At 40.4% G+C, this 26,673-nt stretch overlaps 6 protein-coding genes across 6 annotated transcripts; 2 read left to right on the top strand and 4 right to left on the bottom strand.

The window, feature by feature from the left end:
* Positions 1 to 250: 250 nt before the first annotated feature.
* N7468_003952 (uncharacterized protein) lies at positions 251 to 1,102 on the bottom strand (the record flags this gene model as incomplete). The annotated part of the gene is made up of 1 exon (XM_058473249.1): positions 251 to 1,102. The coding sequence occupies one exon, from the start codon at positions 1,100 to 1,102 to the stop codon at positions 251 to 253; it is 852 nt and encodes a 283-aa protein (XP_058332252.1).
* A 716-nt stretch (positions 1,103 to 1,818) lies between these two features.
* Positions 1,819 to 4,313, top strand: N7468_003951 (uncharacterized protein; the record flags this gene model as incomplete). Its single annotated transcript, XM_058473248.1, has 9 exons — positions 1,819 to 2,051; positions 2,108 to 2,211; positions 2,264 to 2,382; positions 2,436 to 3,270; positions 3,321 to 3,349; positions 3,396 to 3,508; positions 3,564 to 3,636; positions 3,691 to 4,110; positions 4,164 to 4,313. The coding sequence occupies 9 exons, from the start codon at positions 1,819 to 1,821 to the stop codon at positions 4,311 to 4,313; spliced, it is 2,076 nt and encodes a 691-aa protein (XP_058332251.1).
* Positions 4,314 to 19,077: 14,764 nt separating this feature from the next.
* On the bottom strand, positions 19,078 to 20,185 carry N7468_003950 (uncharacterized protein; the record flags this gene model as incomplete). Its single annotated transcript, XM_058473247.1, has 4 exons — positions 19,078 to 19,410; positions 19,473 to 19,684; positions 19,747 to 20,033; positions 20,091 to 20,185. The coding sequence occupies 4 exons, from the start codon at positions 20,183 to 20,185 to the stop codon at positions 19,078 to 19,080; spliced, it is 927 nt and encodes a 308-aa protein (XP_058332250.1).
* An 878-nt stretch (positions 20,186 to 21,063) lies between these two features.
* N7468_003949 (uncharacterized protein) lies at positions 21,064 to 21,357 on the top strand (the record flags this gene model as incomplete). The annotated part of the gene is made up of 1 exon (XM_058473246.1): positions 21,064 to 21,357. One exon carries the CDS (start codon positions 21,064 to 21,066, stop codon positions 21,355 to 21,357), a length of 294 nt encoding a protein of 97 aa, XP_058332249.1.
* Positions 21,358 to 21,868: 511 nt separating this feature from the next.
* On the bottom strand, positions 21,869 to 23,307 carry N7468_003948 (uncharacterized protein; the record flags this gene model as incomplete). Its single annotated transcript, XM_058473245.1, has 2 exons — positions 21,869 to 22,808; positions 22,865 to 23,307. 2 exons carry the CDS (start codon positions 23,305 to 23,307, stop codon positions 21,869 to 21,871), a joined length of 1,383 nt encoding a protein of 460 aa, XP_058332248.1.
* A 1,324-nt stretch (positions 23,308 to 24,631) lies between these two features.
* N7468_003947 (caspase family protein) lies at positions 24,632 to 26,049 on the bottom strand (the record flags this gene model as incomplete). Its single annotated transcript, XM_058473244.1, has 4 exons — positions 24,632 to 24,657; positions 24,709 to 25,317; positions 25,377 to 25,821; positions 25,897 to 26,049. The coding sequence occupies 4 exons, from the start codon at positions 26,047 to 26,049 to the stop codon at positions 24,632 to 24,634; spliced, it is 1,233 nt and encodes a 410-aa protein (XP_058332247.1).
* Positions 26,050 to 26,673: the final 624 nt, after the last annotated feature.

The raw sequence follows: 26,673 nt of genomic DNA, 5'->3' as shown, positions 1-26,673 counted from the left end.
ATTGGGTCTTCAGTATTTGAACGCGCATCCGTACGCATCAAAAGATGAATGTAATACATCCTTGTCATCAAAAGTTGCGCCGGCTGCGCAGATGGAACAAACATTTGATTCTCTGATAGCTCAGCCATATGCGCCGATTTTTGAAGATATCACTATCACACCTTGTTATGATTTGGTACAGGAGTCCTATGCCTTTTCGTCGAGTCTGCAGGGTGTCAATTTTTTGACGGATCCCGTGGATGACGCGAGGTCACTTCAGTGTTCGAGTAGGAGTTGATTTGAAATCGGATGGCAAGCTAGCACTGCGTGGTTGTTCGTGGTGACCGTCATCGAAATAAGCGACGTTCATACCGAACTTAGGACCGTTCATGTCGCTAACTACTGTCTGAAGTGATATTGGAAGCTTCATTGGTGTCCACCATTTCTTCAACACGTCCTCCGCGGCAATGCCGAATGTGATAGCGCTTCCTGTCGAGACTTCCACGAAGAGACGAGTATCACGAATTGAACTGGATAGTGACATTAGAATGTGTCTTAATGAAATTACAATATCACGTACAATCCACCGTTTTTCGAAATGTATTTCAACAGGCTTCAGACCAAGTTTTGTGAGGGCCACTCGAGGAGTCCTCCACAAATTATTCTCTCCTTTCATGGTAACCACTTGTTCAAGATGCGAGCCTCTCCAAAAAGTGACTTTCGATCCCTTCCTCCAGAATTGGATTAAGACTGATTCGGTTTTCGAGTATGGATCGCTTTGCCGGAAGGCATAGTCGCCGTTCATTGCACCAAAGGTACGGTAGAGTCCCAGACCAAACCACGGGAAGCATGAATCGAGTATCCGGCGCTTATTCTGGAGAAAGTAAGCATCCACTGAAGGAGGCAAAAGTTCATCACATTGGATTCTCGTTTGAATACTTACTGGATCATCCAGAACATTGATCTTGTAGAATTGTAACCCTGCCTCAGATGCGAAAGGTACGGCTTTTTCCTCCATCTCTTCAACGCGGCGCCCCGCTTCCGCGTCCTCACTGTATATGAACCCATCAGTGGGAAGGTCACCTATCAGGGTTCCATGCAACGCTGAGCCAGTATTCGCCATATGTTCAACATGAATGGTTCCTTGCGTTTCGTCAACAGATGACCTGCAACGGAAGAGGGGCTATTGCGTGGGATGCGGAATATACTATACCCGCTCCGGGATATCGTCATCGAATGTTCTTCAGCAACCATTCCCCATTCGGGTGCAACACTAATATGTGTCCCTTCCTTATTTAGATGAAGCACGTTCCTGGTTCATTTCCCACTAGGGAACAGGTCACGACATCGTGCTTGTCCCTGAATAGGAAATAAGTGGAGCATTCACCGTCTCCGCACTTCAACTTGAACTTCACCATCACCACCAAACTGAAAGCGACCAATTGAATTCGACGTGATGGGCCATGCGTCATGGTCCAAATTGCTACAACTGAGAATCAGCTACACGATCGAAATATATAAGAGCTATTTTTTGGGCTCTTGTCAACCTTTCCTGTGATCATTGATTCCAGTATCTGCAAACAATACATACAAGCTTCTCGTACTGCATCGACATCTTCTCGGACTTTCAGTTGCTTACCATGGCATTGAATATTGCAAACGCATCGGCCTCTTCCTGTTCCCAAGGCTCTTGGCCCCCCAGGCAGCCCAGCATCAGGCTCGACTCAAGCTACCGTGGAAAGCCTCAAGCATCTCTTTAAAGATGCGCTGTATGATCTTACTACTCAGGATCCTCCAAACACTCCTGTCCTACAGAACCATTCCAATTCAGCTCTCGACATGGATGAGTTGAAGAAGTCGTTGGTGAAGCTCGTCCGCGATAAATACGCGTCAGCCAGACCTGCTGCAGCGACTGAACCTGATCAGTCTTTCTCCGGTAGCAATGTGCCGGAGAAGGAGTCTCAGGTGGTCGATAAGACTGACCTCAAGTCTCCGATCCACACAACACTAGGTGATTTCGAATCGTTCAGGAGCTGGGCATCGACACCTAAATTCAAGAAGATCTTGGAAACGTATGCGCCATTGACAAACATTTCATTTTGCTCTCATGGAAGCTGAAATGACCTAGATGGGACAAAGAAGCAAGCAGATATACGATAGCAGAGCCGGTAGCGACTAGCAGTGATTCCGACGACTATGCTGAATATGCATTTGTTGTGCGCGAACGTGTTGGTAGGTTATAAATTTACTCGACAGGCAATAGCAGTGCTCATTATATGACTAGAACGGAATTCTGAAGAGATAAGGGCGTACATAGACGTCAAATCGGAAAGTCTGCGCGATATTTTGCGGGTGGTACTGCACGGCATCAACGCTATTAGCTTGATGGAAGACAAGCCATCGGTAATCATAAGACAAATAACCCCAGGAGGTTTGATTCACTAACTCAAGTTTAGATCGAGCAAAACCATCTCTTTCATTTCCTTCCAGAGTTGGAAAAGTACGCACACAATATCAACAACAGGACAGAATGCAAATTTTCATATCCGCAACTCTGTTTGCTCATCGACCACATCAAGCAGACATATACTTCTGTTTCGCAGCGACTCAATTCGATGTTGCCGCACGGCCATATTACTTATGACCTTCTTTGGGCTCTTTTCAAACCTGGCTGCCCGGTTTATACCACATGTCTTGGCACAAAGGAGCCTCGTTGTGTCATATTTGATGCGGGGGAAGAGAGAACACACGAGGATGAAACATGGTTCAATCTCGAATGCTGGTTCCTCGATTATAATGGGGTGAGATTTGGTGTGGCTGGAATCTTTCCGCGGGTGCGAAAGTTCCGAGGATCAAAGCCAATTGAGACCCTGGAAGCCTTCCCCTTATGCCATCATCCCAGCCACAAGCAAATGAGGGACACATTAGTCAAGAGAGGCCAAAAGTTTCGAGATCTGGCCGGCAGGCACATTCGAGACTGTAAAGGCAGCGCGTTCTTTCTGAACAAAGGGAAAGCCATCAGAGTCAATATCAACAGTCGAGTGGGCGTGGACGCTAAATTTTTTCATGAAATGCAGCCAAATTACTCCAGGCCGTCTCTCCGTGCTACAGCGGTTAAGGAAATAGACGGCCTCCCTAACTTTGATCCAGTTGCCGATTTCTTGGAGAGACAAGAGCGAGAAAAGGAGAGGATGCGGGGAGAGGAAGTAGATGGGCAATTACTGAGCGAAACTGATCTCTTGGTCGCATGCCCAACAGTATGCTGCTTCAGTTTCATGGAGAAAATGTTTTGTAAGTCAGATCACTGCCGATCGTTTGATGTCCAACTGACTCGGAACCAGTGGAGTGTGCAGTCAGCGGACTAAGCGACGTGATCTGGTCCCCAGAGGCATTCGACGCTTTAAAGATCCCCATAGAGAAAAAAGGGGATGGTCTCATCGCTCATTCAAAGCTGCCTTGGTCTGATACCGACCATGCCGTTTGACGATATGGTGAATGGGAAAGGCCAGGGGCTCAATATCCTCCTCAAGTACGTCAGCAGATGAAAATTTTAGTACGAAGGACGCCAAAATAACTTTTGCTAGTGGGTCCCCGGGCGTTGGAAAGACTTTCACCGTCGAGGCAGCCTCAGAGCGTTTCAAGAAACCCCTCTATTCGGTATGGATATTTCCACCGCGCATAGAATTATCTGTGCCTGACTAATCTGCTCAGATATCTGCGGGTGAACTTGTGGTCGACCATGGCGACGCTCATGCGCTTGAATCCCAACTTGAGGTGATTTTCAAGATTGCGGAGCACTTCCAGGCGATCCTTCTTCTAGATGAAGGCGATGCCTTCCTGGCAAAACGCACCAGCCTCCACGATAGCCATAATCGCCTGGTCACTGTTTTTCTGCGCAAGCTGGAATATTATCCAGGCATTCTTTTCATTACTTCGAATCGGGGTATTGATTTTGACGATGCAATTCGGAGCAGGCTTCATATGGAGATTCAGTTCGAAGGATTATCGAAAGAGTCTCGCCGAGACCTTTGGAGCACCTTTCTGTCAAAAGCCCTTACTTTCCAGGGACCTGCTGATGTTCAGGAGGATGAGCTCCAGCTATTAGCGTCTAAAGATCTGAATGGCCGAGAGGTGGGTGTCCCAACATCTAGGTCCTAGTTTTCTGACTGACCGTCCTATATCAGATCAAGAACATTGTCGCGATCGCACATGCTCTCGCACAGGCGGAGACTAGTCGTGTCAGCTTTAAATACGTCGAGCAAGCTGCTGAGTCGAACGAGAGATTTTCTACTGAGTTTGGTAGCCAGAGCTCTGTTATGGCGATGTACACGTAAATGCACAGTGTCTGATGATCAACCCCACTTGATCGTCGAGCATTTGACTGCTTCTCTCGTGATATGTCTTCTTGAGAGCACACGCTACTTACAGAAGACCTTTTGTTTAGATGTTCAATTTGACAGTCCCAATTCGTTCTAATGAAATGCGTTTCAGTCAGAGGAACTTAAGATTAGAGCAATTGCATTCAGTTGCTTCGGCCCTGTCCATATGATACACCAGATGAAGATCCCTTTCTATGTTTTCGAAGTGTTGATCTGCGAGGCTTTCGGCGGTGGGTAATGAGGGTCTCTATATGCCAGTTTGCTTCGACCATGCGGCTTTCTGGGACTACTAGCCGTAGAGGAAGGAAAGCCTAACCCTCCCCGAAGCATGCATTGGCCGACGATATATGTAATTGACCGTTCTCTCAAAGACGGACCCCTAAACACGCGTCGCGTCTGTGTCGCAATTTTTTGGGAAGTCAACAGGTATAGGCGAGCGCTTAGAGCACACTTGCTAGATTTTGAATTTAGATTTGGTCGCATCTGCCCGATCATCTGTTTGGTTTTCCAGGGAGAACTACTGGGCGGCTACTGAAGGTTGCGTATCTATCGTATCTATCGCCTGCGCCACATGACGAATGGTGTAACAAATAAAGCCAATTTGCGTTCAGATAATAATGGCTTATACTGGGAGAAACCTTTGAAGGCCCGTAACGCAAGGATGGCATGGCTGAAGATAGTGTGAACTTTACCCTAGCAACACGCTTGCCACTCTAAGGCGGAGAAACGAGGGGGTCGGTGCTCGGATACCATTTGGTGCGAGAGTCGGTCATGCTTAGGATCTTATATAACCCGAAGTGTACACTTCACATGTCTTCCCGTTCAAGTACTTGTATAGTCGAAATGACCAAGTCCGTCCCACATATCGGCATCAAACAAACCCGGAAGAATCATACTCGGATTCAACGTATCTAAGGTTGTAAAAGTGGTGGGACTAGCACGAGTGACACCAACAGAGCTTGGTGGAGAATTGAGCAATTCGGCTAGTGTTCTGTGGATTGCTTTAGATGTCTGAGTACAAATTTCGTGGTTTGGCTCACCGGACCCACTAATACTCTCTAACTGGGAGACGAAAACATATAGAGCCTGTACAAGCCTAGATCGGATAAGCTCTGCTAGGAAACCTGACGCAAAAGATCTATCTCTAGTTAACTCGTGTACAACTTTGGTTAGGATAATTGTAGGGGATAGGCTATAATATAGAATCTATGATCAATATTACCTTTACTGTTAGATTTGAGAATAATATAGAATATTCAATATACAATATATAAGAATCTTTGGTGAAGATATATCGTCTTTCTACAAAAAGAGCCTAATTCTTCTATTTATATAATCATCTTTAAAGATATTTCGAGTAATCCTTATCTCGACTATATGTTATTTTGCTCAAGGATCTAAAATATCTGAAATTTATAATATAGAAAATCTATAGAGATTATAACTAGTATAAAACAGATTTAAAGATAGATTTCTGAGATCTAGTATTATATATTATAATAAAGATAGGATAATAAAGACTCCTATATAACTCGGTTATAATCGAGAATATTTCTAGACTTATTATTAATTTATATATATTAAAGAGATAAACAAGATTAAATTCTTATTTTAGATTAATAATAATTTAATCTATTAATAGATAATATTTATAGTCAAGTATCTTCTTAGATATCTCTATAATAATATATCTGATATAAGTTTATATAGAAAGACAGAACTTCCCTTCTTGATTTTATCTATCTAGACTAAGACTACTTTAAGTTTTAATAATTCTAGAAAGACTTACTAATATTTCGGAATCGGCTAAGTCTAATAATAGTTTACTATCTATATAGTATTTTAAAAGTCGGGATAGATAATTAAATAATATTACTAAGTATTTATCTATATAATATATTGTCAAGGGGAAACCTAAGCGGAGTTGGAACATGGCAACAACGGCGTTTTAATTTGGAATACTAAAGCTAAGGAGAGAAGAGAAGAAGGAGAAGAAGGAGAAGCTACGACGACCGATCTAATACCCAACTCTAACGCGATCCTCCGTCCTATCTTTACTAGTCTTGTAGTTTAGACAGACCTTGTCGACTCCTAGGGCGGTATATAATGGCAGAATCGGCTAACGGCTGATATCTCCTTGCTGAGACTCGACTTGTCCCTAAGTCGATAGTTTGGGCTGTATTATATACTTTAACCAGTTGTTTAATTGTAGTAGCGGCCCTGTTTTATTTAGATATCGATGGTAGAAGTCCTATAATAATAACAGTAAGTTTGCGAAATTAGCGGCTGGATACTATTCGTTGTTATTGTTGTCTTTATAGTTTTTTTATTTAACTTTGTACTGGAGTTTCTGGTAGTATAAATAAGAATCGAGTACTTGGTTAACTTCTTATTCCTTTTCTCTGTCAACAATTAAGGATAGTGCTGGATCTTTGATTTATCCCGGTAGTAGTTCTAGTTTCGTGGTCTTGTGTAGTTGGTCTGGTAGGAAGATGTTGTAGATTTAGGTAGATCTTGGTAGTTTAAGTCGGAATAAATGTCCTATCTTCTCTAGTATCTTATATAGTCTTGTTGTGAGGTTTGCGAGTTTGTGACTCGGCTGTCTTACTAGCTAATTTCGAGTTGTTATATAAACTTAGTCTTTAATTATGAAGTCGGGCTCTCTTTTATAACAGTCTATCTACTGTTTTTAAATGTTTTAGCTCTATTATATTTGTTGTTATATATATATCTAGATATCTTGTATTTGTTAAGCGAAGGATCGGTTATTGGGAGATGTTGTAGTTTGTTAGTCGAATAAGAGATGTAGTTTATATCCTTTCTTGGTGTAGAAAGGAGATATTTTAGTAGATACTTAAAATAGTGCTATAGTAGCGAAATCTGTTAATCTGATCTAGTCTGACTAGTTGTCTTAGTAGTAGTTTATATAAGGTTGGAGATGTTGTTATAGATATTAGTTTGTGATCTTGGTTTAGCTGTTGGTCTGTTAGTAATAAATAGATAAAAACTTTCTCGAAATCTGTAGGATTTTATAGAAACCTCCCCAGAATTCTGAGATAAACTATAGTCCTCGATCGGATATAATTAAGTTAAAAAGTCCTGTATAAAAGTATATGTGATTAGCGAATAGATATACCATCTTAGCAGCGTTAATTTTCTTATAATATAAAATGAATATTGGTCTCTTGGTAAATCGGTTAACTATTACTATAACAGCATTGAAGCCTCGATAATTTTTTAGAAGATTATAAAAATCGATTGTGATATATAACTATAACTTATTTAGAGCTTCTAGCGGCTGTAGTAGACTAGAGGTTTTATCTTTCTAAATTTTTGTTTATTTATAGATTTAACAATTATCAATATATTGTTATATATCTTGGTATATCTGGTCCTAATAGAATCGATCTTGTAGTAATTATAAGGTTCGATCTTGTCTTGGGTAGTATATAGATAGCTATCTATAGATTTCGTCTAATAGCTTAGTTTGTAGCTAGTTAATATCAGGCATGATAAGTTTTCTATCTTTGAGGGTAAGTCCTTCTTTAACTTGATATTTATATAGATTGTTTTGTAGTTAGTTTATCTGCTTAATTTGTTTAATTATAGTCTATAAATTGGTGTATATAATAGTTAACAGCTTATTTTTGTAGTTATTGTTGGATAGAAATTATATTTCTATGATAGATTTACCCTGTTTTTTTTGAGATAATATATCAGCAACCTTATTTTGCTGTCCTAATTAGTATTAAATAACAAAATAATAATCTGTAATTTTCTTTATTTATTGGGCTTATCTTATATTTAATTGTTATTTTGTGTTAAAATACTTTAGGGTCTTATAGTTAATTAGTATCTCGAAGCGGTCTTTTTGTTGGAGGCTGGTTAGTTCGGAATATTATTCTTTAAATACTAAAATGATAGCTAGTATTTTCTTGTTGTAGATAAGATAAGATGACTTTGTTTAATCTATAGTCTTCGAGAAGTAGGCTACTAAATATTATTTGTTGGATTGTAGTTGTAATAGAGTTGTTTTGTATATATTATTAGAGATATTAATCTTGATCTGTATTAAAAAGCTTAGATTATAGTGTTGTAATATAGGTGTCTTGGTTAGCTGTTTCTTTAACTCTTAGAATGTATATTAGTACTCTAAGATCTACTTAAATTTGACTGTATCTTTTGTTAGTTGGTGTAATAAATAGGCTATCTTGTTAAAGTGATGGATAAACTTTTGATAGAATTTGCAAAATCTAAGGAACGATCTAATTTTCTGTTTAGTCTCTAGATATTTCTAGTGGGTTATAGTCTCGATCTTCTCGGGATTAGTCTGTATGTTGTTAGTTTTTATGATAAATCCTAGGAACTTTGTAGTTGTAATGTCGAATTTGTATTTATAAATAGCGGCTTAAAGTCTTATCTCTTGTAGTTGGGCTAGGATTTTATAAATTTATAAGTAGTACTCTTGGAGGGTCTTATTATAAATAAGTATATTATTTACAAAAATTATAATAAAGTTGTTTAAGTAGTCTGACAAGGTCTTGTTTATGTAGCGTTAAAAGATAGCAGGGTTATTTATAAGACTAAAAGAAAGTACTTAATATTTGAATATGCTATAATAACTATAAAAAGTAGTCTTATCCTTGGAGTTAGGATATATCTGTATTTAATAAAATCTTTGTTAGATATCGAGTTTTGTAAAATATTTTATATAGTATAATTAATATAATAATTCGTTGATTAATAAGAGAGAGTATCTGTCTTTCTTTGTAATCTTGTTTAATTTATAATAATTAATATAAAAATAGAGACTGTTATCCTGTTTTTATGCTATTAAGATAAAAAAGATAAAGAAAACTCGGCTAGAGACTATAAATCTTTTTTGTAAGTTATCTTCGATATAGGTTTTAATAGTTTGGAGCTCTTCGAGTGATATCTTGTATAATAGATAATATCCTAAAATTAGTTGCTAGATACTAGTTTCTTCTAACTTAATTCGATAGTTGTTGTTATGGTAAGATAGTAGTGTATTAGACTCGATTTTCGAAAAGATGTCGATATAATTGTGATATTCTTTAGGTAGCGTTTGATAAATCTTTGTTTTTTTCTTGAGATAGTTGGGTATCTGGGACTTGCTTATCTTGTTTATTATTTACAAGATATAATCGATTAATATAATAAAGCTTTCTGTCTTTAACTCGGTTAGAAAATAATAATATCCTATATTACTAATAACTAAGATTATAGTGTTTTTAGTATTTAATAAGTGGATTGGGTGGAGCCTTCTCGAATATTTTTGTTCTGATAGATATCTTGGCTCTACTTTTATCTCTATCTTTAGGATCGTGAATTCTTCTAGTGTATAATTTATCTTTTTGATATCGAGTTTTGTTAAAAAGTCTTGTTATAGGATCCTCTATCTTGCTTGTTCCTTCCAAATCTCTACTTCTTATTTTTGATTGTATCTATTAATATCCTTTTATTATGTTATCTTTATTACTAAAGATATCTTATCTTTAGTTAATATCTTTTTAGGTAGGTATCGATAACTAGTAAAATATTTTATTAGATTCTTATTAATATCTAGTTAGTTCTTTAGCTATTTAAAAGTCTTTAATCTATAATATACTCTAATATTATAATAGTCAAAAAATTATTGTCTAAAGATTAGATCTTTCCCAGAACTTAACTACATCACCATCATCAAAAGCTAGACTAATTATTGCCTATTTAAGATCAGGATTAACACTACCTTGTATATAATCGAAAAGATATCTTGTCTATTAAATATTTAGAAAGAAATTAGATAAGAAAGTTGTTAGGTCTAAAATTAGAATTATTGTCCTAGTATAATTACTAATTCTTAATCTATAAGAATAAAGATATTAGCTCCTATATCAGCCAGTATAGTTGTGGTAAATATAAATCTATTATAAGCTATCTTTATATTAATAATAAAACTGTAATTATCTATAAGATAACTAAAGTCGGTCTCATACTATAATAATAATATATGTTTATCTAGACTAGAGACTTGCCCTAGATAGACTTTTTTTTCTAAATCTTTAAGTTCGAAAAGCTTCTCTTTAAATTAGAATTTCTCTATAGTAGTAATATTAATTAAGATGCTTGATGTGGTAGACTATACTTGATAAGTTTTATAGTTATATAATAGATAACCCGGCTTAATATAGAAAAGACAAAGGTTATTATTAAACTGGTATTTCCTCTCTTCTAATAATAGTATTACTCGGTTTCTAGTAAAGATATTGTTATTATTCACAACAGCCTTTAATATCTCAACACAAGAGATCGCAGAATTATAATTCCAAGTTTGTTCTATCTTATTTAAATCTCCGAGGCCTCTATAGATACCATATATTTGATCTTATTAATTTCGATTAGTGACTTTCTCAGAGAAGTAATACTCCTTTATAAATATCTAATAACTAACTCTGTTATTCTTGTAGTTGGAAAATACTAGGATTTGTATATATGATAGAAGTCGATTATACAGCTTCTCTTTCTTATTGTTATTGTTTATACAGATCTCTCTCTAGAGTATTAAATATATGAATTCCTTTATAAAGTCTTAGAAACTATCCTTAAACTTTATCTTTAGTTTCTTAAATACACTCCTAATAATCTTATACTTATAAAGATTGTAGTAGATTGTTTTAAGGTAGTCGAGGATATCCTAGAAATTGGTATATTTGTTGTCTAAGCCGGAGATAGTATATAAACCGATCTACTCGAGGGCACTCTCTTTATATCAGCTAGATATATATGTTATATAGTATAAGGCCGACGAGTAATAATCCTCGTTTAATTAAAACTTTTGTTTAATAATAATATGTCACTATTTAAATTAAGTCGACGTTCCTCTCTTAAAAAAAGATATATTAGATATCTTAGAGAATTTCGATCGATCTCCGGTCAATATTGTATTCGACTCTTTCTTGGTATACTATTAAGCCTGTTTCAGAGACTCTAATAATACGTAATGTTTTATAGTTGTATCCTGTTGTTTTTATAACAAAACTTCAAGTTTCTTATTAGTTTAGGTGATATATTTCTCTAATTACGTTTATTAGACCTGTTACTAAACTAGCTCTTTCTTGAGTTTTAGTTGTTTCTTGTTTAGGAAATATATTATTGTGATCACGTTATTCTAAAGATATTGCAGGTTTCGCTGAAACAGTTTCTCGAACTTTTCGAACTATTTAATATCGATGGAGGGATAACTATTCTAATAGATATCTATAATTATAGTGTTGGAGATTAACTCTGTAGGTAACTTGTAGGTAGGATTCTTGCTGTGTTTCTCGATTGGAGATTCGGGAAATATGTCTGGGATAAAGATACGGCTCCGGGTCTGCTGCTCTATTCTTTCTAGGTTGTACTTTCGATTGTGGGGAGATATATTGAAGGTAGTTTCCGTTATGATAGATATCTTGACACAGTCGACACAAAATCGAGTGTCGGCAATATATATTACAGCAGAGGAAAGAAAAAGGTAAGCTTTAGTATTATCAAGGGGAAACCTAAGTAGAGTTAGAACACAGCAACAACAGCGTTTTAATTTGGAATACTAAAGCTAAGGAGGAAAGAGGAGAAGGGGAAGAAGAAAAAGCTATGATGACCGATCTAATACCTAACTCTAACGCAATCCTCTGTCCCATCTTTACTAGTCTTGTAGTTTAGACAGACCTCGTCGACTCCTAGGGCGGTATGTGGCGGCAGAATCGGCTAACGGCTGATATATATCTTGATAAAAATCTTCCTATAATACTCGATAAGAAAGAGAGAGATATCGATAGTATTAAATATATTATAGTTAACCCCAAACCCTAGAATATCTATATATAAATCTTTTAGATAATATCAAGTATTCTTGTCTATACTTAAAAGCTTAGAAGATATTCTAGTACAAGATTATATATTATTTACTCGAATCTCTTTTTATATATACTATAAATATTAAATAATCTTATTTTAATCAGACTAGTATATTATTTAATAGAGTAAGTTTCTGAGTAAGATAAAGGTAATTAGTACTATAATAATATAAATCTCAAGTAAAGATATCTAGTTACTCTCTTTCCTATACTAGTCCGATCAGATATGATTATATAACAACTAAAAAAATAATACTAAGAAATTCGAGATATAGATTTTTTTCTATATATAGATATATAAATTTAGATAAGTTTATTAAGGTTATAATATTAATCTAGAAGAAAATTAAGATAAAGACTTCTTTAATAAGACAAGAAAGCTAATTATTGCTTTCCCCTTTGTTATTAGAAAAAGAAAGGACAGATTCTGAAAGTGATGGTAGTACAAATAGAATCAATTTATTTGGTATGATTAATGCTTGGCTTATAAAATAGTATATAGCTAGCAAGTTATATATAGTGTTGAAGTTATATAGTACTTAGAGAATCTCTATAATAAGCGTAATCTGATTACTATAAATAGACTTATCTTGAGTACTAAACAAGATTATATTCGAATCTGTAATATATTTGTAAATTATCTCGAGAAGGAAGTTATTTACTTTTTGTATAGGATAGTATTTGATATTTGCCTTAAATACTAATAGTTTGTTGGTAGATACTAAATGATATTACAGTCAGACATAATATAATAAGATCCTAGATGTTCGGAAAGTACAAGAAGATCTATCTTCTGTAACTAAGCCTAGTCTCTAGTTAAGAAAAGCTAGGTAGTAGATATAGATCGATTCTTAACCATACCGGTGGTAATATTCATAGATTAGCCATCTATAATTATACCTCAACTTACATTTATGACAAGACTCACACGATATAATAGTTCTGTTCTGTCTTTATGGGATGATTATTAAGCTTCAGTTTTTCCTTCCACTCCTTCGATATTATAAAAGCAGAAATTTCTTGGTGGATAGGATAGCTATATACAAAGTTTAGATAAAGTATTTGAAGGAGATGATGATCAAGTTGTGTGGTGGTATAGGACCTAAGACAGGCAGAGTACCCTTCAGAACTCGGAGAGATATCTTCAAGATATGTATAGCTGTATCTGCTACTGCCTATTTATTTAAGCTGAGGATATTATTCTAGTAGACCTGGATTACACCAGACTTTCTGCCGGGTATTTTTCTAAGAATAAGCTTATTATTTCTAACTATGGTCGGCTTCTGTCTCACTTAAGCTCTTATAAAAGTTTTTTTTCTCTAGGCAACCACTACATATACTGACTAGTCTTTGGTTTTATATTACTACGACTAGTATAAGACCGGGAGTTTAGCGCCGAGCTTATCAAAGACCTATTCAACTATGTATCTTCGTTGTTATAATCTAGAGATAAGGTTTGTTTATAATATTATATATATAACTCTAGTTTTGAAAATATATCCTTAAAAGATTTGTTATATAATAGAGACTTGATTAATAATATCACGGATTAGTAGTACAAATCGTCTAGAAGAAATATTATAAAATAAATATGTTGATGACTGTAAGTTTGTATATAGAGGATTTTATAACTATATATCTCTTATATTTTACTTAGGATAAAGATTGAATAATATTCGGAAGATAGACTATAACTATCATTTTTCCCGATAATTTCTTTAGTCAAGACTAATATATTTTTTGTAGATATCTTTAGTTGTTTCTATGATCGTTCTGGTAACTAAAGATAGGATTTACTCAGAAATAGTAAATATCTCTCTTTTATAGTCTATTTTTAGCGATTATTATTACGGCTATTATTATCTTTATGATTATAGCATCATAGTCTAGCTAGAGGACTTGTGTTAGCATTTCTAGTAAAGTTGTTATTTTGATAAGTAAAGATGACTATATTAATAGCTTGTGATTGTTTTAACTGTTTAAACTCTATATTTTATTATAGACAAAAAGAGTAAGTCTTAGTAGAAAGGGTTTCTGATTTTTTGACTCGACAAGTTTGTAATATCGACCAGGGAGATATAGGATCTTGTTTTTTCTCGATAGAACCCTCTCCAGAACCCTTATCTGGACATAACTTATTACTTAAGAATCTCTCGGTCTAGATACTTTATATTATTATTCTATCCTCTATAACTTCTATCCGATCTTACTAGTTTTCGGATCTTGAGTTGTTATTGTCTATCTTAGATTCCTCTTGATTTGTGTTATTTATTCTAGGTTGTGTTAATATATCTAGCGAAGGTGACAACAAGATATAAAGATAAGTCAAGCCGACTTATGATAAAGTAGAAGTTGGATACAGCTTATAATAATTTTCTAGTAAAAAGATATAATCTTGGTATTATCTGGGTAAGTTATTTAGGGTTATAGTCGAAGAGACAAATAAGAAGATAGATATTTCCGATAAAGTTAGAAATAGAAGATAAATTATAAGATAATAATTATAGTATTTTATTTTATTAATGTGAATATAGTTCTGTTGGTAATAAAATGATTTCTAGATTATTAAATATCCTTACTAAAGATCAGTCTAAATAATCTGGTAGATAATCTTAGTCAAGTTTATTTTTAAGTAGCTTGGTAATAAGTCTAAATTATTACTTGTTAATAATGGTTGTTTATTTTAAGATATCTCGGTCTTAGATTAGACTCCCAAATCGATATATATATTATAGTTTATATTATGTATAGCTAGACTATTTTCTTATATAACTCTATCTATTTCGAGATTAAATTTATTACTAGTATTTAAAACTATATTATCTTTTATAAGATTTTAGATTCTTATAGAAAAGAAGATAAATAGATAGGTATAAGGTGCTATTAGAGCCTAATAGATCTTTTAATAAGAAACCGGAATAATAGATATAGAGGAAGGTTTGGTAGGTAGATAAGAATAGAAGTTAATATTATTAAGATTGATAGGTATAGTAGTTTATAATGTTAATAGATAAAGGAACTGGGCTTAGAATAGAGGAATATAGAGAGAGTTTATAAATTTTTATAATTATAACTCAAGACCTATATAATATAGAAAGTTATATATAGTTGTTACGCACTACCTAGCGAGTCTCGGTGAGTGGGTCCTCAAAGGGTGATACTTCTCTTGGTCACTCTGCACGCCAAGGGTGTCTCGTCACTCTATTGCAATGCCTACCGATCACACACGGCAACAGGCCTTAGATGCTCAAGTCCTTAGAGGTCTTGCTTAGTAAACGTGGAGCTGCTGAGGGCGCCGACGAGGTCAGGTTCTTATGGATCTCCCCTTCGTCGTTAGGTTTGGATTCGAGACAAGTATGAACAATGAACCGTTGTCGTATTCCAATCTTGTGGTTCCTAAGTAACAATGATGTAGAATCAAGAAGAGATTGATCGCGAAGAACTAAATACATGGTGCCAAGTGAGTGTCCTTATATATCCAGTCCTTCCTGTCACTGATGTGTTCGGGACACATCGCTGATGCGCTCCGCGCATCGCTGATGCGCTCCGCGCATCGCTGATGTGCAGTGCACATCGCTGATGAGCCACTGTTGCCTTGCTGCCTTAGACAGCTGTTCCTGGCTCCTTCATGCCAATTGGTCGGCTGCCATACCTGGCTCCCTTGTCACGTGTGTGTCAATCTTGACAGATCGGTTGGTCGTGGTTGACTTATTTTCTTCAACCGAAGTGGGTCCGTAACAATAGTCTTATCTATAGTTAAGATATAGAACTAGGTTTTAGCCAGAATCTATCTTATCTTATAAACTATTAATCCACTTTCTCTATAGATATTATCTTATCTCTTTTTTTTCTTAAGAAAGCTTATAACTTATTCCTAGAATAGATATATATAGTAATATAGTCGGGCTTTTAGAGAAATACAGATCTCTATTATAGATCAATCAGCTAGATTAACCATTCTAGGCCTCTATTATATACAAGACCAAATCTTATTTTAATCATTATATTATAAAGCCTATAGTAACTCTAAACTAATTAAGATAATCTTGTGTAGGAAATATATAGTCTAGCTATAATCATAAATATATTTGTCTTGATATTTGATAAACTAGATTAATTATAAGCGATCTTATGACTATTATATAATATGTTTTATAATTATATCACTAACTATCTGTTTTTTATAAGTAATAAAGCCTATTATATATCTAGTTTTTCTCTCAAAAACACTTTATAGATATCAAGAGACATTTTTGCTATTAGCAGCTGTATTGTTTCTAACAGATTTCCAATATCTATATACATCTTGATATATTATCCCTCTATCTCAGAGATCAGAGATATACCTTGTAGGTTTTTCTAAGAGACTTAGACCAAGAATTATATAAGTTACAGCCGACAACTAGAAAAACTTATTGGGGGAGAGGGAGAATGGGGACAAAAGTCACGGCCCTAGAAGACAGACAGACCTTTCTCTAGGAACGACTAAGATCGGCGATTTATACTAATAACAATCAAATCAGAGGTCTCGAGAATATATCGTCGTAACAATATCAGAGAACCAAGGAGGTGTAGTACCTGAGAGTAGAGACGGTCATCTCCGAGCACAGAGATCTGGAGAAAGGAGTTCCAGGCTGGCAGCATACTGCTAGAACGGCAAAGCCCAAGAGATACATCTATAAGATAGGTTGGAAAGAAGGGATAGTTGAGCGACGCACCAGCCGGGTTATATAGTTTATGAGGATCTACGAAGGCGGCGATAGGCGGCAGTTCTCGTTATAGGCTAGCACAAACAGCTAAACCTAATATAGATATACTAAACCTAACCGAGGCAACAAGAGACAGGCGCTAAACCGTATCGGTAAGGTTGCCAGAAACAACAGCCTCCTAGTAAATACAAATTGTACCGCCTACAGATCATAGCTTCGTCCGAACTACCGTTATCCGAACGTGGACAAGAAGGGATAGAGAGATAATAAGAGTTGAATATTGCATCGGTCGCTGTAGTTTCTCCTCTTTTCTTTCTTCTTCTTCTTTCTTCCTTAGCTTTAGTATTCCAAATTGAAACGCCGTTATTATGCAGTTCCCAACAGTGATTAGGTTTCCCAATAACAAAAAGATATTTTCTTAGCAGGCACCCGGAATCGGTGAAACTATTTAGCCGAGAATGTCACCATAGTTCGTATTCCAAGGTTACATAAGAATAGATGAGTCAGGAAGTACTAGGCCGAATTTTTGACCGGCCAGAACAACACTCTGTAAGCCTTGAATTTAAATGAGACAATAGTATATTAAGAGGATGACATATTCTACTAACTCTACTAGTGAACAACGATTCGAAGACGGTGTCAATATAGGTAAATTGGTAGAGGCCAGACCAACATCTCATGCCCAAGACAAACTAGGAGTCAGCCTTGTCGTCCGTCTCAGCCAATCATGGCAACAACTGCGAAAAGACCGCGGTTTCAGCGAGATCAAGGCAAGCCAATCATACTTGGTAACAGCTGAGTGCAGAGAGTCTGTGCGGTATATGTGCGTTCTTGGCGGCATCTCACCCGGCTGATCACCCGGTTCTCACCCCGTCTATAGTGCACTCACCCTGCTCACCCCCGGTCGCGCGACCGTAAAGCGGCGCTCACCCTAAACTCACCCGGGCAACACCCACCCGAGTACTGACCGCGCTTTAGCCACACGCCGGTCAGTTAGTACTATGGTGGGTGACCACATGGGAATCCTGACTGTTGTATGTTTTTGCCTACCGCTTCATCTCGTCTGTCCGGTAGAAAATCACCTTTTAGCAGGTACTTCACCTTGCCTGCTTGAACCCCTGAAGACCCCTTTATTCTACACCAAAAGCCACCCCTGTACGCCCTGAAGCGAACCGGAGACCCATGTCTCGCCTTAAGCTCCATTTGGCCAATGCGCATTCGCGCCTTCGGTCTTTCTCATTGGCTCCCCACAGCTGCTTCTCTTATCCAGTCCGATCCTGCCTCTTTTCTTAACCATCCTCCCTCCCTTAGTTTCAAGAGCGTGAGTTACTACGGGCCCTGATACACGTTCCTTTAGATAGTCAAGTTTAACCAGCAATCATGCTGACAGAACACCTACTTTAGATGGACTCGTCTTAGGCACCTCCGTTCGAGGTGAGCATTACGTGAGGGCTCAGCCACGGCTGCTAGTCTGACCGGTCATATTTATCACGTGATACAATGGATGATCGACTCGCTAAGGCCCCATCCGCCCTTCGTATAATGAGGAAATGTTTCTTGAATTCAACTCTCTCTCACAGTAACCTCTTAGGAGAAGCCTCGGCGACAGATTTTCTCAATGTCGGATCCTATATCTCTCATTGCTTCAGCATTGGCTATCATTAGCACCGTAATTCAATCAGTAAAATCACTTTATGACGCTTCCGCAAGCTATGGAAGTAGTGATAAGTCCCTTAGAAGGCTCCAGGACGAGCTTCAAGGCCTTCCGAAAATTTTGGACGTTTTAAATCAAGTCGTTGATGCAGAACCGTCGAATATGGCGCTGTTGCGCGATTCATTTGACTGATACAGCAAAGTTTGCCATGATTCCGAACAGTCGATGGAATCTCTCAATTCTAGCGTACCGAGAAACATCGAGATTTATTCAGGGATTGATTCGCTTGCTACAGGTCATCTATGGAAGGATCTATACTTGACAGAATAATTTTGGGGCTGATGGAACGGAGACAGACGAGAGACAAAGAGGAAAGGTCTACACATCAAAGGTATCTAATCATTGGTCGGTAATTTAACGGTGTTGTCCTGAATTCCACAAACTATTTATGGCCAATCTTAATGAAACCATTTATCGTCCAAGAGCTGTCGTGCAGTGGGCCTATCTCTGGGGTCGAGTTTCATGGTCTTCAACACGAATTCCTTGTCTTCCAGACAAATCTCTAGCGTAGTTGTGAGATGAAAGGGCCTCAGGGTTTCCGGAGGGCTTTCTTTCATAACCCACATAAGAACTGCCAGCCTCTCCTGGTCCGCAATCTCCTCGTACGATTCGGGGAAGGGGCCGAAGCATCGATGATGCTTCATGAGAATTTTAACATCATATTCATCATGGTCTATAGGGACATCGGGCTTGAAAATATGGAATCCATCCCCATAAAGGAGACTGATAAGCTGCATCATAGGTGGTCGTTATTATCCCGTTCAAACCGCCTTGTAATAGATTTTAGACCTACCATTGCCCCAAACGACCAAATGTCCGTGGCAGTGTCCCATTTCATTTGAAGGTGTGCTTCGGGGCTCCTGAAAATGGGCGTGCCAATTGGGTCACCATGCTGAGCGTAAGTAGAATCCACGTGGACAGTACTTCCAAAATCGGCCAATTGGACATCTCTAAATCGGACGTCATCTTGTCCATGGTTCACCAACACATTGCTAGGCTTGATATCTACACCATGCCACGATCAATTTAGTTCATAAAGCACAAAATCTAGGACGATTAGAGCATACCAGTGTGTACAAACCCCTCGTCATGTAAAAGTAATAACGCCTCGAGAACCTTTTTCGCAACGTATTTCACTTCTGGCCGGGTTAGACGTTTGCTGTTTGAGGCATGGAGAACGTTGTCATCCAGATATTTCAGTATGAGCGTAGGAGGAGCTGACGAATCCTCAATTTCATCAATGAGGGGGCGAATATACGGTGTTCGACTTTGGAAACGAAGCAGGATATCTCGTTCGTTCTGCAATCGGAAATGACGGACGCTCTTGGCCACAAATCTCTGGTGAAGCTGGTCTCTGTAATTATCGTCAGATATGATTTCGATTTCATGTAACTCCAATCAAGGGGCATACGTGGCAAGCCAGACGCAGTCGTGTAGTTGCTTTGTGACGGTGTAGACTCCTCTTCTGCCTTTCAAAACCTGTCCAAGAGACAAAGTAGGTGTCATGTCTGGATTATCTGAAGACCGATGATCTGACCAGGGAGCAGATGATGAGTTAGTTCTTCGTGGTTGAGGGCGGCCAATGTGTTTGTAACTTATATGTCGGACAGCGGTGGATACGTTGTCAGAGCAAAGATGGTCCGGTATTCGAAGAGAAAGGGGGATACGAAGAGGGGAAATGGGTAGGAGGGGATGTGTAAATGTCTATAAGGGTGGAATGGCCGAAGGCGCCTTTTCGCCCTTCAGGGTTACCTGTTAGGTGGGTGAAGAATATTCAGGCGGCTGTGCCGCCACCATATACCCCCCTAAAGGTAGCCTGAAGGGCGGAGTGGGAAAGGCCAGTCACCGCCTGTAGGGAATCCGCGGTACTTGGTGAAGCATCTTATTTTTGACTGTTGTATTTTTTTATTTTGTTTCTCTAGACGCTAGTAGCGTACGAGTTCGTCTGCTTTTAGCTCTTAGGCCTGCAGCTGGACAGATCCGCACCCGACATTCTCCGGCCTGAAACCCGACTTCGCTGGTACCTAGGTATCAATTGATACACCTTGGACCTTGGGAAAGATGCTGGTTTCAATCAAGAGTGGCTGCCTGGCAGCAGGAACGTACTATACTCAGAGCCATGAGACGATTGCCGCTCGCCGAATAACGCGGTCGGATTCCAATGTTGATAAGAAGAGGCCTCAGCGCGAGTTCAGCCGATGCATGGCTAACAATCTGACTGATAAGCTATTGCCAGGGGGGGGCGATAAGCCCATAGGGCAGAATTTTCAATTGCAAGCATGCAAATGTGACAGTGGTTTGCTCAGCGGATGCTCGAAGGTTAAAACAATACGGCTATAGATGTTACCAAGCTGTCCCAGTGGCCGCAGCTTGTCCAGCTCAATATGGCTGAAGGCTACACCAGTAATGCTTGTTTTCAACCTGAAACGACTCGCCTTGATAAGCAAGGTAGCAGTGATACTCATTCTACGATCGCTGGATTCCACGAGATCAACAACTTCTCCTTCGATATGCATACTGAGTCCTCGCCACGTGAAGGATCTCCGGTTGTCGGGAAGATCGCTGAAAAGAAGTGTAGATTACGGGGCCACAGTCAACCTAGAATACCTCTTCTATTCGCTGTTTCGCGCCTACTTGGGAATGCATGGAAAATGGTAAGTGAGGAGTCCGATCGATGAATACATACTATCTTGGCATCTTAGAGGGCTTAGAGGGTATCAAATCAACATTAAATTAAACACCATCCATCATTTTTGCTGTTATTTTCCCTTTTCCCATTTGATTTTCTTCCTTTGCTTGCTCTCTGCTCCTTAGTTCCCAGCGCTGGACCCCTATCAGCTGTTGGTAACCTGACCCCCGACCAATCTGGATTTGTCCTGACATATGCCCCATAAGAGACACATGACGCCTGTCCAGAAAGGCCATTGGGCCAGGATGAGCCAAGGGCAATCCCAAATTCCACATTGAGAGGGATCTTTGAACACCGCTACACCACTGCGCCGTGAAAAAACATGACATAAGAAACAAAAATCCTCAACAAGGAAAAAGAAAGTGTCTCCTTCGATGCGATACGGTTCTCGAGTTTCTGGCAAGCCGGTCGTGAATTTTTTTTTTTAGGTCATGTCGGTATTGAAAGCAAAGGCTCGTCTGCAAATTCGTAACACGTAAAAAAAAAAGGCAGGCTTATTATCACCAGAGGCCGTCCAGCATTTGGGCTAAATCAAGGCCATCCTTTCGTTGTTTCATAATCCTTTTTTGGGGGCGAGACATGTCGGCACTTTTCTCGGCGTCTCGCTTGAGAGTATTCGGGGTGCTTTTACCACGAACAAAGCAGCACACGTCGCGGTACTTCCCTCGCTGCATATCGATATTGTACACCCGACGCTCATTTATGGGCAGCTGGAACTCCAAGACGGGAACAGAGACTGCAAGAGAAGAGGCCCGCAAAGGCTCCATGTCTTTGAAGCTGTTGAAAGACTCGTTGGGGGTGTAGGTGTACAGTTTGATAATAGGAGACAGGATGTCGTGGCCGCGATTGTCCATCAAGATGACATTTTCCAGGGTCCGGGCAATCCAGCCATGGACACGGGGATTGAAATTCTCCTGATCATGTGGACGGTCAGGCCGCAGGGCACAAAGGGGCGCGACGACGTTGGTGAATCCACTGCAGTTCTGAGTAATGACAAATTGAAGCTCGGGGAGCTCGGACAAGTAAGCGAGGCAGTGAGGAGTGAGGCGATCTTGGTTGCGGAATTTCAGGACGCGGAGATGCTGCAGGGTTTTATCTTTTAGAGCCATGTCGACCCAGCTCCTGACCACACTGTCTGTCATGCCTCCCTTTCTAGCCCAGTCACCGCGATCAGGGTCCAAACGACCGATCTTATTAATCTCCAGCGCGGCCAGGTTGTGCATCGAGCCGATGGCAACGAGATCGGATATCTCGAGGATATTTGTGGAAACGGAGAGGATAGCACGCCAGCAGAGCTTTTCGCTTTCCAGCAAGCGAAAGTAATCACTCACGGGATCCTTGTGCGTATTGATCGTGAAACAGAAATATGGACACACTTCAGGAAAATATCTGGGATAAGCTTCTGAGAAGACCTTCCACATATGCATGGTTCGCTTGTGCCTGCGGGGTTGTCAGAGCTCAATCGTCTCACTGCAATGGGTTGCCAATGTTCTCACGATTTGCCGAGCTTTCTCCACATCCAAACAGCCAAATGGGTCGGAATGTATTTGAACATAGGGGCACTCAAGGTTGAATGGTCTCGGAACGCCGCTATTCTGGCAGTGTCCAACAGCGAGTGAGCCCCGCTCACATCCCTAATGTTTTCGAAGCCTATGGTTGCGAAGGGAGACTCGTGGTTCCACTGCGGGCCTCGCCTGAAATTGTTTTGAGGTGCGTCACTGTCCAGGAGAACTGAATCCTCCCGCAGATGGCGGCGGTCGAGAGCGGGGACCAAGGCGTCGATTGCGTTGAGCGTGGACAGGAAATAGAAATCATGTGCTTTGCAGGCCACCTCCATGGCTGAGATAGGCTCAGATCTGGGACCCTCCCAGGGAACCACATGAAGTGGATGATCAAAATAATCTAGCTCAGAGCGGTCCAAAGCGTCCTCGGCGGCCATGTCGAAAAGCCGTAAGAGGAAATAAGAATTTGAAGTACAGGGTATTTGGAAAGATGAAATATGTCTGGAGAAAAAAAGAGCAAGAACGAAAGTGATGGAAAAGATGGTTGAAACGAAGAAGAAAAAGAAGGGGCAGAAGACAACGGGAATGATATATCGTCAACTGCAGAAGAGATCCCTCTATACAAAGTATTGGCCAATGTTCTTGCGCGTTCGTTCGTGTCGCGCGTTACTAGTCACGTGATTGTTCTTACTAGAACGAGATTTATTGGAGAAATAGACCTTTTGCGAGTCATATGGAGTTCTCGGGTCACTTGATTACCGTAGACTTCTAACCACCTTATTTATCAATCTATATTGATGCTGCTGGTTGGCTAGGGATGCTTTTGTATATTTCACGACTCCCAAGGCCGTTACATCTCGAACACCCGTGGACACGGGGCCGCGGATGGATAATAGCCCCAACAACGTGGTTAACTACCCCATATATCTGGACTCGATACAACAGGCGAGTTCGAGTAGAAAACTTCAAGCAGGCCAGATTCGATGGCTCGCACTGCATACAAGTATCCTTCTAGCTACTACTGCTCAAATATCAAATGGCCACAGCGTTCCAGGGGGATTTCGGCAACAGCCAAGTCCAATGCTGGTGGTGTATGTTGCCCCGGCCAGGCCTCCGTTGAGCTTGTATTTCATTTTCAAACACGTCAACAAATCCAATCGGAAGGTATACAAGATACTGGAAATCATTCCCATGCACCGAGAGAAGATCATGATGATGAACTCGGGCTAAAAGAGCCATATCGGTCGCCCGGAGCGTGGACAATGCGTGCGAGGGCATCACAGGCGGTTGAAATCTGGGGCAAGCTGGAGGGGATGGTAGGTGCGGAAGAATCGAAATCCATCATGAAAACCGGCTCTATTTATTTTTGCCCTGTGTTCTATACATTGTGGCGACGGAACCTGGCGGAGGCAAATTCTCATATCAACAATGATGTGCGGGCTGGACGAGAGCGAAGACCGTAATGAGCCCAGAACGACAAAAGGCCGTCACCACTAGGCCTTGTATGATTTTTTTTGGAGGCTAGCTAGACTCGCTGTAAACTTGAATGGGCTGATAAAGGGCGTAAATATGATGAGAAATAATCACAGGTCGTGGCATAGAAAACAACGTGCACAACCAGGTAGCCAGGCCAAATAAGATACACTCGACACCGAAGGATGAAATTACATGCAAGGCGATTCGTTAGAGACTAGAAGACTTGAGACCTGGATTCATTTGAGTCCACAGGTACCTTCGGGGCTACTTCCACGTGACGATTATTTACATCACGTAAAGAAGGTTTGTGTCTGGAGATACATTAGTCACTTTATTTCCGGATGGAAGGAGAGAATACGAACCCAGCGGGTGACTGCAACTCAACTGAGGCTTTTGGGAATACTTAGCAGCCAGCTCGTCGCGAATGCTGTTCAGCAGCTGGACATAGCTTTGTTGGGGGTTCTTCCGCAGAGCGGCAATGAAAGCCCACGACATGGCACCGGTAGCCTGGCCAGCAATCTGGGCATCTTGACTGGTTTGGTCATCCTTACTGCCAGACCACATGATCACATCCGCCGGGCTGGTCTTTGTCTGCTTCGTACGCTCGTAAGCCTCGTCGCCCTTAGTAGCTTTCTTGATGAATCCCATGGCTGTGGACACCATGCTGCCCATGTCGCCACGTGCGTAGGCTTGGACAACGCCCAGCAGGCCCTGGCCAGCTTCCTTGGCAAGGTTGGGCTCCTTGAGCACACCGGAGGTGGAGTAGATGTACGGCAGATCCAGGGCGGATCCGGAGTGGCAGGAATCGAAGATGGCTGTCAACCGCACACCAGGGCGCAATGTGTTCACCAGGATTCGGTGCATCTCATCGTCCACGATGTGTCCCGCGTTACGGAAGTCAACGGGGTAGATGACTTCGTCGTATCCATCCTCTTCGTCGCCGTCGAGATCGGGCGTTTGGCCGCCGTGACCTACACAAAGTGATTAGCTATTATGTCTATCTTCCAAATGGTCTCAGCGAGCGGCTTACCAGAGTAGTGGAAGAAGAGCGAGTCGTTAGGCTGGGCATCCTTAACAAGCCAGTGCATGGCGCGCAGAATATTCGCCTTAGTTGGCTGGCTCATAGGGTTCTGCTGGTCATCCGTCAAGATAACCATGTCTTCACGAGCATACCCGAAGTTCTGGTTTAGGTAGCTGGACATGTTCTTGACATCGTTGATACATCCGCGCAGCTGGCCTTTCTGGCCGAAGTAGTTAATACCAATCAGCAGCGCCTTGCGCTTACCCGTGCAGCGCGAGTACTGAAAGTTGTAGCCTTGGGGCGCGCCGTTGCCGAAGGAGACCGGCGCCGTGGGTGGAGGTGGCGGACCACCGCTGTGGTGGCCACCACCGTATCCTGGACCTGGGCGGGGTTGGCCTTGGTACATCGGAGGACCACCGTGGGGTGGTTGCTGGTAGCCCGGGGGAGGCCCTTGCTAAGATCCATGTCAGTTCTTTGTCGATGCCACATCGCGCAGGCGCCGAGAAGAAGGCAATGCAGTATGACATACGTTGTAGCCCTGTGGCGGGGCAGGCGACCCGTAGGGCTGGGGCGGAGGTTGGGGGGAGTGAGAGTATCCATAAGGGTTTTGCGACTGTTGTTGGTGGTATTGCTGGCCAGGATAGCCCCCGCCGCCGCCGTAGGATTGCTGGTGGTGATGCATGGGTCTGCGCGAAAGATTGGGTCAGCTCAGCTCTGCCATCGGGCGACCGTCCGCGCGGCCTGGGAAAGATCAAGCATACGGGTACTGGTGCTGTGGGGGGATAGCCGGACGGCTGAGGAGGGGGATACCCTGCACCATCCGAGTAGGGCGGATAGTAAGACATGGTGAATGATGTGAAGTGGAGGAGGACGAAAGAAAAACAGTGAAAGGAGGGATGCCCTGGGGGATGTGGAGAAAGGCCGAGATCTCTCGGAAGTACGGGACCCGCAATGATGGAATATGCGATCGGAAGGGGATCAAGGGAATAAAAAGAATTTGGAATCAGAGAAATTCACATCCTTTACAATATTCGGGCTTATAAAAATAGGAAATTGAGTCCTGGAGCCCGGGCAGAGACGCGCGCGAACTGTGATCGACTAACATTGCCACTTACCGGAGTTGGCAGGTAGGTACCCTGGGACAAGTCGCGATCTACAAGAAATAGGGCTGGCTGATGGCTGCAAATGCTCCTCAATAATAGAACAGAACAGAGATTGATTTGCAGGAAAAACTGAAAATGAAGACCAGAACTAAAAGAATCTAAAAGGAAGGCATGACCCCGCCCCCTATTTTTTTTTTTTAGTA

Source organism: Penicillium chermesinum (genome assembly GCF_028974085.1).
Source record: "Penicillium chermesinum strain IBT 19713 chromosome Unknown utg000003l:1.0-5111272.0:1.0-5115320.0, whole genome shotgun sequence".
NCBI classification, from domain to species: Eukaryota; Fungi; Ascomycota; class Eurotiomycetes; order Eurotiales; family Aspergillaceae; genus Penicillium; species Penicillium chermesinum.
The sequence above is the reverse complement of the archived record's forward strand: the minus strand, read 5'-3'. Positions and strand labels throughout refer to the sequence as shown.